Below are 15233 nucleotides of genomic sequence, written 5' to 3'. Positions count from 1 at the left end.
TTCTTTCTTTTGACATTATCAATTCCCTCTTAAGGGCATTCGTTTCCTGGCGAGCAGCATGGACTTCAGCTCTTAATTCCCCCAACAACTGGGCCAATTGGTCTGTGTCGGAGGTTTCCATAGCGCCTGGGTAGGAGATTATGGGTAGGCTTCGCGTTCTGTAACGCTCACCTGATTCCAACGGAGGCGCTGACCCAAACTGGACTGCTACAGTTGCTTATATGACTATGATGAGGCGTAGAACTCGGAAGACGCTCTGGGCAGGACCTCCGAATATTGACTGTCTGGCTTGTAAGGTGAGTTTTCTGCAGGTGGAAGAAAAAGGGGTAATTACAAGCTGGTTGCATACGTTCTCCCACCAATCTTCTGCTTTTCCCACTTCTTGGTTCTCGACTGGTCTCCACGAACTCTCACCTTTGGTTTAGTAAAGCCGAGCTCTCCATCCTGCTTCTGGTGCAGGGGCGCGTGGAATCCAGTTACGTCACTGGATGATTTCAGTGTTTAGGCTCAGTGTCCTTTTGTGGCTTGTAATAGTCCTTCAGGTGCCGAGAAGCTGTTGGCGACACCACCACTGCTGTGCAAGAAGAGGCTCGTGAGTATAGAAGATCTGAGGCCGCTTCTGAAGGAGCACCCTTTTATAATGTCCTCTTCTGTCTTTCAGGTGCCGAGATGCTGTGGGCGATGCCGCCGCTGTTGCACGTGCGGTGGCACGTAAGTATAACTGAATTGTGGCCACTTCAAAATGGGCACCTCTAATAATTTCTTTTCCTTTCTTTCAGATGCCGAAATGCTGAGGGCGATGCTGCCGCTGCTGCGCGTGAAGAAGCACGTAAGTATAACTGAGTTGCGAACCCTTCGGCTCGGACACCACTAACAATGTCTTTTGTCTTCCAGGTGCTGGGATTCTGCCCAAGCGAAGGCCGTGGTGAACTCCGGTGTGATCACGGATGGATAAGGTAAGCGAGGGCAGCTGCGAGCGTGTTGCCCGTTTTCTAACCTTATGTCTTTATTTGCAGGTTGTCGGAGACTGGACTCTTGTGGCTGAATTCTGATGAGTAGATGTTCCTGTGCCTTTTCTTCATCCACAGGTTGCTGCTCGAGAAGCTGAGGGTGTGTCTGGACCTGGAATGCAGGAGCCGACTCGGTGAGCGTCCTGCTGCTGTTGCAGAATAACGCAAAGCACGTGAATTCTATCGGGCGTGGTTTAAATAGTGGAGAAGTGCTTTGGTGCGTATTCTTCCTCCAGCCTCACCCAGGTAAGAAAAGAGTTCCTGTAACAGAGGATTGGTCCCTCCCAGCCAGTGGCTGGGACTTCACCCAGCTTGGATTGTTCTAGGTGAGTATGCAGCATGGTCTGCCACAGGTAAGTCCACCCAATCACTATTGCACACTTTAAGAATATGAGCCCGCCACCCATGGCGCCGGGACTGTGGTTCCTTATGAGCCTGGCGCCAGAGGCGCCAGGACATGGTCCAAAGGGCCCCTGTAGGGGTCTGCTGGAACCGGGGGTGTGGATGATGAGCCTGCTTCCGGGGACGCTGGGCCAGTCTTGGCTCCTCGGGAGTAGCGCTCATGACAGCATCGGATGGGCAGTCACATCAGGATCGGCAGCATCTCGGGTCCCCGGTGTTCTCAGCTTGGTGTGTACCGCCATTTTCCTCAGCGAGGCCTCCAACTCAGCCAAGGAGAATTCCTCCACCTCGCAGGCGATCTGGTCATGGTGTTTACACACCGGAGGTACAGGGCATCCCAAACAATAGGCGGAATAATTAATGGCAAGAAAATCTCATCTTACAACCAAAGCATCTTATAAATTCGGGCGCCTTCTAACGGAGCTCATGGCAGACACAGCCACATGGTGAGCAGCCTAGTCACGCCCCCACAAGTACAGGTTTTTAAGGTAAAATCAGTAAGTCATACAATGAAAGCTTTGAAGTTTCTCACACTCTCTGTATTGCAGTGTACAATTGTAGCAATAAGCCCTTTGATGCATTTATTGTTTGTTGTATGGGCCATGTTCAAACCCTAATGTCAAAAAGAAGCAGGCCTATGCCGAAGGTTACACCCAGCTGAGGAAAGAGATAGACAAAACCATATATCCTCAAATAATGCCTTTATATGGTATATAACAAGGATGCTTGGGAGTTGTATGTGTCTTGTATTATTCTGGGAAAGTAGTTTAAGTATTTTTATTATTTTACACAGCTCTCAAAAATGTAAATATGGCTATGGAAAGATTAGTAGATTCACCAATAGTAAACACTTCTGTCAATGTATTTTCTATACTCTAGACACATCATGGATAGTATCAATTTGTTAGTAATCCCATGGTTTCCAAGTGTACCTGATCTGCAGTGTTGTATACATCCACCTGATAAAGCAGATTGTACAACCTGTAAAATAAAACACATTGACACATATTTGACAGCTCAGTGTTATAAGTCATATAAACATGAATTCGTACCTTTTACACCAAGGATCTTTGAGGAGGCGACGAGTTACAACTAAAATTATTTTCCTACTTCTTCTCATACTGTTTACGATGGCTTCAATCTCAGAAATACCGGCTTCAAAATCTCGTTCTTCAAAACAAAACCTCAGGCAATTGATCCCATCCTTTTCCAGTGGAATCAAATTCTTGTCCACCCAAAAGGCATCTTTTTTGGCATAAATAAGGTAGGCATCGTAGTTGAAAACTTCTCTTTCTCCATCAATTTCCTTAAAACCAAGAATTCGATGAATTGAAACATTCCAGTAAAATTGTATTCTCCACCATTGACATTGGATGAAGATGACCATAACCATGAATACAAGTATAACACTGGCATTTATTATGAACAATAATCGGAATGGGGCACCATCTTTGCACGGAGAAATATCGAACTTCATCACTGAAATTCCATTGTATTTTGGTGGCGTATTACAAATGTATTTAGAACTTAGTTCAGGAACATTTGCTTTGGTTGTATTAAGCCAGTTGAGAAAATATGCAATGCTTTCACATGTGCAGTCAAAGGGATTGGACGCCATGTATAAAGTTTCCAGGGTCTTGAAAATTGGTTGAAACACAACTTCTTCCACAGATGTAACAAGGTTTTTCTGGAGATTTAATGATTTAAGTGAAGCCTGATCATGAAATAATAATGGTTTAAGTAAATTTAACATATTGTATTGCATTTCTAAATACATTAATTTAGATAAGCCCTTGAATGCTCCTTCAGGAATCTCATCTAAGCCATTGTAACCTAAACGAATTATCTGAAGATTTGGCATACCTTTTAAGAACAGAACAGGGCCTCCAGGGTTAGCGTTTTTCCAAAGACGAGCCAAGTTATTATGTTCCAAATTTAGAATTTCAAGATTCTGAAGTCCACTAAATATATTCTCTTGCATGTTGGCTATATTGTTGTTGCTTAGATCTAGCACTGTCAAATTATGTAGAGACTGAAAAGGAGAAGGACTCAGATCTAAATTGCTCATTAAATTTCTTCTCATCATCAACCTTCTAAGGCTCGGAACGTAGCGAAATGAATTGCTGTTCAGCCTGAGGTGTTTATTGTATGAGATGTAAATCACTTCAATGTTGTCAAGACCTTTAAACTCATCACCACTCAGCTCTTGGTCAATGTTATTGATGCCCACCTCAAGAACCTGAAGATGCCTCAGAGCAGAAAAAGCTCCACTTTGCAGGTTTGTGATTCTATTTTTTGTGAGATTAAGTGAAATTAAAGAAGAGTCAGCAAGGGATGAAAACGTTGTATTTGTTATGGTTCTTAACCCGATTGAACAGCTACACAAATTCAGATACTTCAGGCTTTTCAGTCCAGTGAACATATTTTCTGTGATTCTTGGAAAGATATTTTCATCCATGATGAGATTCTCCAATCCAGAAAGTGGCTGAAATGAGAAATCTTCAATTTGAGATTGCTTTGCACCACCAAGACACTTTCTCAAATTTAAAAGTTTTAAATTTGGTAATCCAGAAAAGGTCAAAGGTGATAAATGGGCAATGTGATTACCCTCCAGGCTCAAATACTCTAAATGAGGGATAGAAGCAAAAGAATTATTGTCAATTACAGTCAAGTTGTTTACAGAAATGTCTAAAACTGTGAGATTAGTTTTTAGCAATCCCATGAAAGTTGTGTTCTTAATTCTTGTAATCTGGTTCTTGCTTAACATAAGAGTTTGAATTCCAGTTCCCGATAACTCTAAACACAGTGCCTGAGTCAGGTCAGGGGTCAGTTGAACGTTTTCCAATGACAGACCATGCAGACTTCGTATCACTTTAAAACAGCCTGCATGAAACTAGAAAAAAAAAAAGAAAAGTTCAACATACAAGTACAGATTGATCATTGTAAAGATGCACACATTTCTGTTCACTAAATCGATACCAGTTCATAAAAAATCATAATAATCTTTTTCAGTTGAAAGACTAAAGCATAAGATCATTTTCAAATGAATCTTTCATTCAGTACTGAAAATGAAGATACGTAGCATAGCAATACATTTACCATCACATATATAAAAATGGAGAAAGGAAAGAAAAATGTTTACGTCCACACTATGGAAGCAAACATCTTTTATGATGTGCACATTTCATCGATGCTGTGGAAATGTGCAAATCCTGATCAGATATTAGACCATTATTCCAAAAATGAGCACAACACAAACTTTTATAATGCAAATGAACTACAATCGTGTTCACTGCTAAGAAAAATCCCTTTTCTGGGAATAACAATATGTGTCTTGCAAATTATGTAACGTTTCTATTGACTTTCGTGAACTCTTTTTCCAATTCAACACATAATAAAGACATCCTGACATACAACTTGAGGGTACAATTCAAGACTAGTATATATATTAAGCTGTTATAGCAGAATCCTTTTCCTTTTCCTATAAAAAATAAGTGTTAGAACAATGCAAGAAGCTGTACAATGATGATCTTCTCCACGGAAACCGAGACTTGCCCCACATACGTGCTGAGATAGCCACCATGCAGAACACCGACCCGCTGGCCCTCCTTTATCAACCCCTCCCGAGAAACCCCCCACCCACAACCAAAACACACATGATTACGGTGTGGAGACAAGCACACAGATTCATTGGGTGGGGAAACAAAGTTACTACTGCACAACCCCTCTGGCAAAACTATAATCTCGCTGCGACTCAGAAGTTTGAGCCGTGGCCCAAATGGGTTAGGGCGGGGATTATTAGGGTTGGGAATGTACTCACGCAGGGAAGACTGACCTCATTTGACGACCTACAATTGCAATTCCAGATTCCACATACGGAACGATACCAATACATACGCCTGGCCCATGCTCTAAGTCCCTACCTAACAGATGCTACACAACTGCCAGACTATACCCCTATAGAGCGTAACATTCTCCCGGCGTACATTCCCACCAAATGCACTTCCATCCTCTACAATGCCATGTCCTCCTTTGCCACCCCTGAACTGAACGAGCTGAAGGCGAAATGGGAAGCGGATGTGGGAGAGATAGATCCAGAGGACTGGATACAAGTCCTCATGCACCCCCGAGAAATCGCCATTTCCTCTAGGCTTCGACTTGTGCAGTTGAAAATACTGCACCGGGTTTATTATCCTAGAACGCGCTTATATGGCTGGAACCGGGCCCCAAACCCGAACTGTTTGCGATGTGGGGAGGAGGAGGGAACCTTCATTCATATCTTGTGGACATGTCCCCGGATACAAACTTTTTGGAACGCATGTTGTAGGGAACTCTCTCGAGTTCTGAACCGAACCCTGCCACTGGACCCAAAGACTCTGCTCCTGGGTGTGCCTGGCGAGATGGAAGCTAATAAGTGGGAGATATTACTCCTACACACGGCAATGGGACTGATCAAGCGCAACATAGCGCAGAAATGGGGAGCCCCTGACTCCCCAACATTGGACCAATGGAAATTAGATATGGACAGATGCGCTATGATGGAGCATAGGATTTATTCAGCACGAGGCTGTCCCAACAAAGCCTTGAAAATATGGGACAGATGGGAAGAAGGAGCGACCTGAGAACCCCTCCCACAGCCTGTGAGATGTGCACTGGGTGTTTTGTTTTGTTTTGTTTTCTATTAGCATATGTATCTGTATTACATACTACTACACGTTTTGAGGAAGCCGTTCGACTTCTGATGCTATGGTACTACCTCCATTGATTCTGAATGACCATGACAGTCTTTAAGTTGATTTGTTTGCTTGTTGCTTTATTGTGATTATTTTATTATGTTAAAAAACAATAAAATACTTTATAAAAAAAAAGAAGCTGTACAATGAAAGTGCTGCCACTGAATTGACAGATATTTAACAAGGAATGCCAGGCTCAGAAGCAGGCATTACAGTGAATAAATGTCACAAAATGTATGCTATGCTTTTATCAAGGTACCCATTATGTGGTAATGTGGGTATCAGGGTTCCAATTAATGTGCTTCTTCAGGGACTGTCACAAAGCGGCTGTTTGTCTTTGGTCAGGAGAGAAGTTAGAGTATTCAAAAGGAGAGTAACATTTGCACATATACCTCTTTTGTATTGGCTAGATCACCTATCTCTCCAATACATCTAGCACTATTGTTGGCCCAATGTATCTGCCTATACATTATGTTTATCATTTGGCCACTGGGTGGCTCCTAGCCATTAAACAGTGATTGAAGCACCTGCCCCTTCACATGCTGGCTCTGTCCACAAATGCAACATGTGACATAGATAGACTTCTGAAGCACACAGGCGTTTAGGTGCCCATTGTTCTCTGTATGAACAGTGGTTGCATATTTGGGAGCCAATCTGAGGCACTGTTGATTCCTTGGGGACAAGGGTACAACTGGGCAAACACCACATCAAATTAGCAGCCCTTAAATGAAGTGGGTCTCAGGTTTTTATCTGCTAAACTGTATTTGTTTAGAATGTATTCAGAAAACATAACACTCAATGTATCTAGTGTGACAGGCGGCCCACGACAAATAACCACGCTGGAGACTGGAATAAGTTCCAAGGGTGTTTATTCAAAATTACAACTGGTTGGTCTGAGGGATTCATGGGAAGGTCTCAGCGCTAAGCGGGTTCTTAGGGAATTTGGCACTAGGGCGAACCTCTCTATCTCCACTTCTCTAGCGTTGTGCCCGCCTCCCTAACCCAGACGTCCATAACAGGAAGTTAGTAGACAGGTAATCCCTACTGCCATTTGGTCTTTTTAGTACAAAGTGTGGCTTCCCTAAGACGTTTGCTACCTGACTCCCTCGAGGTCTTTTAACTCTTTCTCTCCTAGCCCTGATTAGTGTTTTAGGGGAGACGGGGATGGTGCCTTCTTCCACATGGGACCACTCTCCTCTACTCACATGCACAGGTTCACCAGACCCAAAATGTTCTTCTTCGCTGTGCTACTGTCCCTTGGATCTCACACTCCAACTTCCTACTTACACCCTTTGATCTTACTACTCCTCTTACTTCTGTTCTGACTATCAATCTTACCTCAAACTACCCCTTTATGTCTACCTCCACTGTGATTGTCTATTCCTTCCTTCCTCCCACTCTACTTCCTTGCTTCTTTCTATTCTTCTGTTACGCTCTCTCTCCTCTTACCACTAGCTACTTCGATTCTCCCGACCCCTTGTTGCTCTTCCTACTCTCCTTCTACTACTGTTCGTACTCCATTATTATCACTATCCCTTTTCTAGTCTTCCTTCCTACTACTACTGTCAGTCTACAGATGCTTCTACTCACTAGCGCTTGCTATCACCTACTACCAACTACCACTCTACTGCTTATTCCACTTACTCACTACTCCACTATTCCTTCTACAACCTACTGTTGCTACTCCCAACTACTACTACTACCTCCATCACTACAGCCACTCCGCTACACCTACTCTACCTCTTCTTTTCACTCTCTCCACTTTCACACACAAACACTCCACAGACCCGCCCCTATAATAGCCTCTGCACTCCTTTCATTCTCGCCTCCTCTGGCCTCTCAGATTTCCTCCTCCACCTCCTGTCCTCACCCAACTAACCCACACTAAACTACTTGCATACACTCACTTAAATACACCGCCCCCTCACTGGATTGGCCACTTACCATATAGAATAACTTACCTTTTCTGGGGGGCAGGTGTCTGGGGGAGGCTTCCAAAGGCTTGTACGCTCTGCCCATTTTCCAATATGGACCATGTACTGGTCCCAGGGAGGTTTTGCTGTTTTAAGGACTTTTTATGGGCTTTATAAAAATGGAATAACCCTGGTGGCCTAATGGAACTTGTATGGGTGTGGAAGGAGGAGACTGAAACACAGGTGGTATGATTGTTGTCAGAGACTTTTATTAAATAAAAGTGGGTTGGAGAAATATCTTCCTAACTCTAAAACTAAGAGGGGTTTCCCTGTCTTTAAATAATATTCTAAGGAGTCTGTCAGGATGACAGAATTAAGTCCACTGTGGTGTCCAAAACCTATTTGCAGCCCTCACACTAAGAACTCAAACTGATGTGAAAAGGGGATCTTCTTTAGTCTGAAAGTTCTTCTCCAGCTTACAAAAACAAAGCTCTAAAAGGGTGCAATAAGAAAATTCCCAAAGGAAGGACAATCATATTCTCCAGGTTGGTGTATCCTTCAAATGTCCACTGAGGGTCTCCCTTCTCCTAATATTCCAACAACTGTCTTTTGTATTGTTATACAAATTACTTGTGGGGGGGCTTCCCCCTCCCCTTGTTCCTTCCCAATATACCCCACAGTCAACCAGGCTCTTGTTCTCCCCAGGTACTGCGATTACAAAGATTTTATTCTACACCTGGTTTCCAAGGGTAACATCCTGTTTCCTCTTGCCTTCTCCTTAGTTTCATAGCCAACCTGATACACTGTCCTGCCAGGTACTGGGATTATGAAGATTGCTTTGGCTCTCTCTTCATATGGGTGCAAATCCATATTCACCTTTTCTGTATTTTCAATTACGTTTTTTCTCGCTCTACTACTACTTTGTTGGTCACAGCCAACCTGGTACACTATCCTGCCAGGTATTGTGACTATGAAGATGGTTTTGGAGGCCTTAAGTAGGTATGTGGGTGCGGGTCCCAGACTCACCTTCGGGAAATTCCCATCTCCGGGCCGTCCCGCCAGCTGTCCCAGTCTCCCCAACCTCTCTGGAGAGCTTACCGTTGGCCTTCAGTTGTTTGTGGGTGCTTTGGACCTTCTTGGATTTCCTGCCTCTGAGCTGAGTGCCGGCTCCTCCACGTGCTCCAGGCTTCCCATCTGGCTGGTGGCACAGGTTTCTGGGTTGATATTAGGGCTGTAGGGAGAGGGGCTAGGATAGGTGAGTGGCAGGGATACTGCGTTCTCTCCAGGTCGTCAATAATCGCATAGGGGGTTTCCCTGCCCATGAGATCTACCCACTGAGTAGCACTCCTAGGGGGACTCTTGGGTAGCGGCCTCGCCTCCAAGGCCTCATGCAAAAGGGCTCCCCCTAGGGGAGAAGTGACGACATCTGACAATTCATCATAGCCCCTTAGTGAGGTCTTTATTTAATTAATAACATTCCCTGGTGGTTTAGTGGAATGGGAAAGACCTTCCTAGAGGCCTCTTTCATATATTCCCTGGTGGACTAGTGGGTCAATTTTCACATGAGTTACAGCAAATGCAGTCTGCCAGAGCAGCGATGGGGTTGTACTTGGCATGGCACCACCTGATGCTGCGTACATCCTTGCTGCATATGTTTCTCCCGTGGCATCACTTTCTCTCGCAACAGCTTTGGACATGGCTCTGCTATTTCTGTGTTCCCTGGTGTCGGCGGTCCTGGCTCCCGGGGATGTGGTAGGGCCTGCCACGGCTAAGCCGACATCAGATACGGTAAGGAAGGGCTGGGTGGGAGCCTGCCCGCACACAGGTACTGAGGAAGAGTGTTCGGAGTCAGTGTCGCCCCTCCCTTGACAGGGCCACAACAGATGGATTTTTCACCTGAGTGGCCAGTGAAGTAGAGGGGAGTTCCAAAGCAACAATGGAAGGGGTATGTGACAAAACCATGGCATTCGTCCCTTCTGCCAAAGGGTGAGCCAGGCCCTTCAGGACTAGGGAGGTGAGCCTGCTAATATTAACACCCTGCAGAGTACAGGGCAAGCAGGGGACACAGAATCGCACCTTCCTGTAACACAGAATTCTAAGTGTTTGTTGGTTGTATGGGAATTGAGCAGGGCAGTATTGCTCTGGGGCCTTTAAAAATTGAAAATTTGGTGTCTGACCTGGTAATGTTGCCGCCCTTACCTGAAGTGTAGAACCAATGGAGGATCCCATCCAGTTCGAGGGAGGAACATAGAGTCCTGTGAGACCAACATTGAGAAGAAGAACCAGCGAGAGAAAGAGAAGGAAGTCTGCACAGCAGCGCTGCAGAAGCAACATCTCCCTCAAAGGAGGCGTCTGAAGACAGCACCACGCATGAAGCATAGGGGGTGGATTAACTGAGAAGTCTGTGGAATGCTGCAGCCTCCAGGAAGACAGGGAGCCCAAGGAGCTTGGAGCGGCCGAGGAAGAGCGGGACAAGAACACTCCAAGAACGGCCACATAGACCAGGCCTGGCAGAGAACCAAGAAATCCCCCACGAAGGGGTGTGAGAACTGATAACACAGGGAAGGCTGAGAAGCCACATAGCCCATGCCGGGCTGAGAACCGAGATTCCCCACGAAGGGATGAGAAAACAGATAATGCAGAAAAGGCTAATATGCCAATATGCCACATAGCCCATGCCGGGCTGGGTACCAAGATACCCCACAAAGGGATGTGAGAACCGGTAATGCAGGAAACGCCAAGACAACACATAGCTAATGTGGACTGAGAACCAAGATACCCCACGAAGGGATGAGAGAACCGATAATGCATGAAAGGCTGAGAAGCCATATAGCCCATTCCGGGCTGATAACCGAGACACCCCATGAAGTGGTGATGGAACCGAAACCGCAGGAAAGGCAAAGAAGCCGAATAGGCAACACCGGGTTGAAAATAGAGACACCCTACAAAAGTGTGAGGAATCCGACAAACCAAGAAAGCCTGTCCAGAGGTCCATTTGCTAGGTATTTGACAAGCACCAGTTTTCTTTTTTTTGGAGACTATGGAATCCATCATCTCAGAAGGAAGGATAGGAGAGGCATTATCTCCTTTAAAAAAAACTGATCTGGTATAAACCTGTCTTCCTGTCTGTCTTCTATGTTTTACCACACCAGGAACGAATTAATAGGGTTTTGAAAGCACAAACCTGATCACAGAGGCAGTGAAAGAATGACGCAAGTGGTGCAGTATGCTTAGAAAGTGTATACTTCTACAGTATAGTCTCTACTAGGTGTAGACCAGGAATTTATTTTTTTATTTATGGGCACACAGAACATTAAGGTAGCTTCAAAGTGACCTTGAGACAGACAAGCAGGACCAAATGATCAACACTTGTCAAGCTAGATGTGGAGGCTGCACCAATGCATGTCCCAACTAGCCGGTAGAACATAAAATGCTATGTTTAATTGGCCATTACTGTAGCACAAATATGGCTGGCTAGCATGTTTGGCTGCCTAACAGAATGACCCTTCGCCCAAGGCATGGTGCCTGCCAGCAGACGAAAGGGTTGTGAACAGAACAGACCACACCAGAGAAGATGTTACATTTCACAGTATTGTGGTAGCCAATGACTGTATTCCTGCAACTGGCTCTACCGTGGGTATCAATTAGTATTTTGTTAGTTAGAAATATAGTGGGATGAGGTGCCAAAGTACTAAGCACCCGAGCATTCCGATACACAATACACAGAGAGACTACCTTCGGAAATGAGGCTAGGTGCTGCCTTGCAGGTCTGTACCATTTGTCAAAAGGCAAACAAAGCAACCTAATGATATTGAAAAAAATAAGAAGGCCTATTCTTGAACAACCATTCATGTTAGATGCCTAAATGACGATTCCCAAGTTATTATGCAGGTAAACCTAATAGCTTCTGCAGTGTGGCAAACGCACTATGACAACCTGTATAAAGCCCCTTATCTGGGGGTCCTGCATTAGTAAGTGCTGCACATTGGTGTAAGGAACGCATGGCGGCAATAGCAAGACAGACACAAGTGACCACAGATCAAGGGTGTTTATTGAACTTTTGCAAGGGTACTATAAACGCCTATCTAAACCTAAATCTAAGATGGGAGCAAGCTACGACCATCAAATAATAAAGAAAGCAGTCCTAAAAAAGTCTTGTCAACATAAAAAGGCTTATACTAAAAAACCTATTGCCAATCCATACAACTAATTTACAAATAGGGTGGGGTGAAGTTCATGAAAAAGAAAGAAGTGTTCACAAAATGATGAGTCAGGATGATGGGGCCGTTGGTCTACCTTCAACATGTTTTCAGAACGGGGCAATGCGGGCCACTCGAGCAAAGCACACACTCTGACACCTTGGCACGAGGATACAGTTCAATTCCCACAGTTCAGGACCTTCTGTGTCCAAGCCTCTTTATCCATCGGAAGTCTCTTGATTCAGAGGGCCTGCTATACATAAATAATAAGGAAAAGTTCCTTCCTTTCCGTCTATATTCAAGTAGGGTGTTCATCGTGGATCCCCCTTAACTCAAATGTTCCAGGTCAGATCCCCCTCTTCCGGGCTCAGATCCCTTTCACACCAATGTCTGAGAGTTCTTTCGTGGGTGACTTACGGTTCACCCCGGATCACCATCAGCCGGGCTCAGATCCCTCTTAATTAGTCTCCCTCAGCTGGGCTCGGACCAACTGTGACGTACTTTAAACTATCGAAGACTTTCGAATGTGCACAGGGTTTAGCTTGACCCGTTGCATGACCACTTTGATCTCAATCTTCCTTTTCTTGCATTCAGCCTCAGTTGGATACCTAAAAGAAACTTTCGAATGAACACCCACGTGGGGCCGGACCACTCTGTATATGTTATCTTGGCTTGACCTCTCAAAGTCCAAATACTCTTGTTAGTTTCCAATTATATTTGCGTCGATCATTGTGCTGTGCTGTCTTTTCTTATGCAGCTTTGTTGTAGGAGCCAAGGAGAGTACCACAGTGGCAATCGCTCCTCCTTGGTTATCGACACGGGAGAGCCCCGGGTACTCCTGACACACTGTACAGGTTTGATCAGCCTTTGCTCCTGGTCTTTGCTTTCTTGCGCTCCAAGGTTCATGAAAGCAGCAGTCTTTAGAGTTCATGGGTTCTTCCACCCTTGCGACCCTCTCTGGTCTCGCCGTCTTTCTCCTTGTATTAAGCTGCCATCTTGGAACTGCTGTCTCCTCGTGTGTTTTGACTCGCTTAGAGTGTACTTGCCAGCTCTGCCTTTTATCCATGTGGGGAAGTGTGATGGAAGTCAGGTGTGTGTAATGATCCGTAATTGACTAACCTTGCCTGACTGTGGGGTTGGGACATGGCACGTATATATGTCATGACCCTTGCCCCGGGCCCTCACTGGCAAGTCAGCCTTCCAGTTAGGGTCAGGTCATAGGCCTTCAAACCTCATCCAAGACTCTCTTGAAGTCAGTCCTGGGGCCTTTAGCGCCAGACTCATAACCATCATGAAGACCAACATTAGAATGGGACTATTTACTTGGGAATATTTAACTTGGGGGGGTTCAGCCAACATGGAGGCACACACATGGAACAAGTTACTTACCTGTAACTGTTGTTCTCCAGCATGGGTCTGGCATGGATTCACATGCTTATGAATATTCCCCGTCGTCAGGCTGGGAATCCTCGGTAAAGAAAAAACCAGTATCACTTTCGTTTCTGATCTGTCTTTCGTAGTAGTAACCAATCACTGATCTCTGCGTCATACTGACCACAGCCAATGACTGCTCTCTACCTAAGCCCCGCCTCTGGCAACCATCTTCAGATTTGGTAGCACGTGAAGTGGCAGTATGACCAAGTGAAGAGCCGCAGAGGGGTAGGTGGGAGGGTTCGCATGTGAATCCATGCCAGACCCATGCAGGAGAACAACAGTTACAGGTAAGTAACGTGTTCCTTCTCCAGCATGGGGTCTGGCATGGATTCACATGCTCATGAATAAAGAATACATAGCAGTACACACATGCACAACCACGGGAGGTGGCAAAGGCTCAACATTAAGCATTACATCAAACTCAACATTAAGCAAATCTTACCTCCTCACCCGGCTCACCTTAGGCGAACAGGTTGCGCAGCACTGCTTGGCCGACCCTGGACTCCTCCCTGGAATCCCGATCGACGCAGTAGAATTTCGTGAAGGTGTGCCTCGACCTCCACATAGCAGCCCTGCAGATGTCCAGCAAGGGCACACCAGATAGGAACGCCGTGGTAGCTGCGATCGCTCTGGTGGAATGGGCTCTCGGACGGCCAGGCAGCAGTCGGTTTGCCAACCGATGACAGTACATGATACAGCCGGAGAGCCATCTGGAAATGGAAGCCTTCGAGAGAGCCTTCCCCTGATTGACAGGTCCAAAGTTCACAAAGAGTTGTGACGTCTTCCGAAAACACTTTGTGCGGTCCACGTAGAACTTCAGCGCTCTAGCCACATCCAGCGAGTGCAAAGTCCTTTCAGCCGGCGACAAAGGCGACGGGAAGAAAACAGGCAACACCAAGGGTTCGTTGAGGTGGAAGTCCGACGGCACCTTGGGCATGAAGGAGGGGTGCGTCCTGAGCACTACCCTCGTGTCATGAAAAGTCAAGTACGGGGCCTTGCAGGAAAGGGCCTGGATCTCTCCCACCCGTCGTGCAGAGGTGATGGCCACAAGAAACGCTGTTTTCCACGACAAGAACTTCAACGGAGCCGAGTGCAGAGGCTCGAACGGAGGTCCCATGAGCTTGGTCAGCACCACGTTGAGCTCCCACGCCGGGGCCGGAGCCTTCACCGGCGGGAACGATCTGAACAGTCCCTTCATGAACTCTTTCACCAGACGATGAGACCACAAAGACGTCCGCCCCGTGGTTCTGGTGTATCGGGAGATCGCAGCAAGATGAATCTTGATGGACGCGTGCGCCAGTCCAGCCTTGGCCAGCGTCAGTAGGTACGGCAGTACTTGGGGAGATGTAATCCGTAGAGGGTTAATCTTCTGTGTGTGGCACCAGACAGAGAATCTCTTCCATTTGTGTCCGTAGCATTTAAGAGTTGAGGACGCCCTGGCCTTTGCAAGAACCTTTCGTATCCTCCAAACTCTACCGCTGCAGGAGCCAGGCCTGCAAGTTCAGCGACTTCGGGTCGTGATGGAGGATGGCGCCTCCTTCC

The 15233-nt window shown here is 45.9% G+C and overlaps 1 protein-coding gene across 2 annotated transcripts in view; it reads right to left on the bottom strand.

Annotated features, from left to right (window-relative positions):
* Window positions 1–15233, bottom strand: part of TLR3 (toll like receptor 3) — a 531454-nt gene that overhangs the window by 100006 nt on the left and 416215 nt on the right. For both annotated transcript variants that reach the window (XM_069631540.1, XM_069631539.1), the window contains exon 4: window positions 2465–4305. In XM_069631540.1, coding sequence (XP_069487641.1) covers window positions 2465–4305 — 1841 coding nt within the window. The remainder of the gene's footprint in view (window positions 1–2464; window positions 4306–15233) is intronic.

Source organism: Ambystoma mexicanum, chromosome 6q, assembly GCF_040938575.1.
Source record: "Ambystoma mexicanum isolate Mex_15411 chromosome 6q, UKY_AmexF1_1, whole genome shotgun sequence".
Classification (NCBI taxonomy): domain Eukaryota; kingdom Metazoa; phylum Chordata; class Amphibia; order Caudata; family Ambystomatidae; genus Ambystoma; species Ambystoma mexicanum.
Note: the sequence above shows the minus strand (reverse complement) of the source record. Positions and strands in the feature narration are given on the sequence as shown.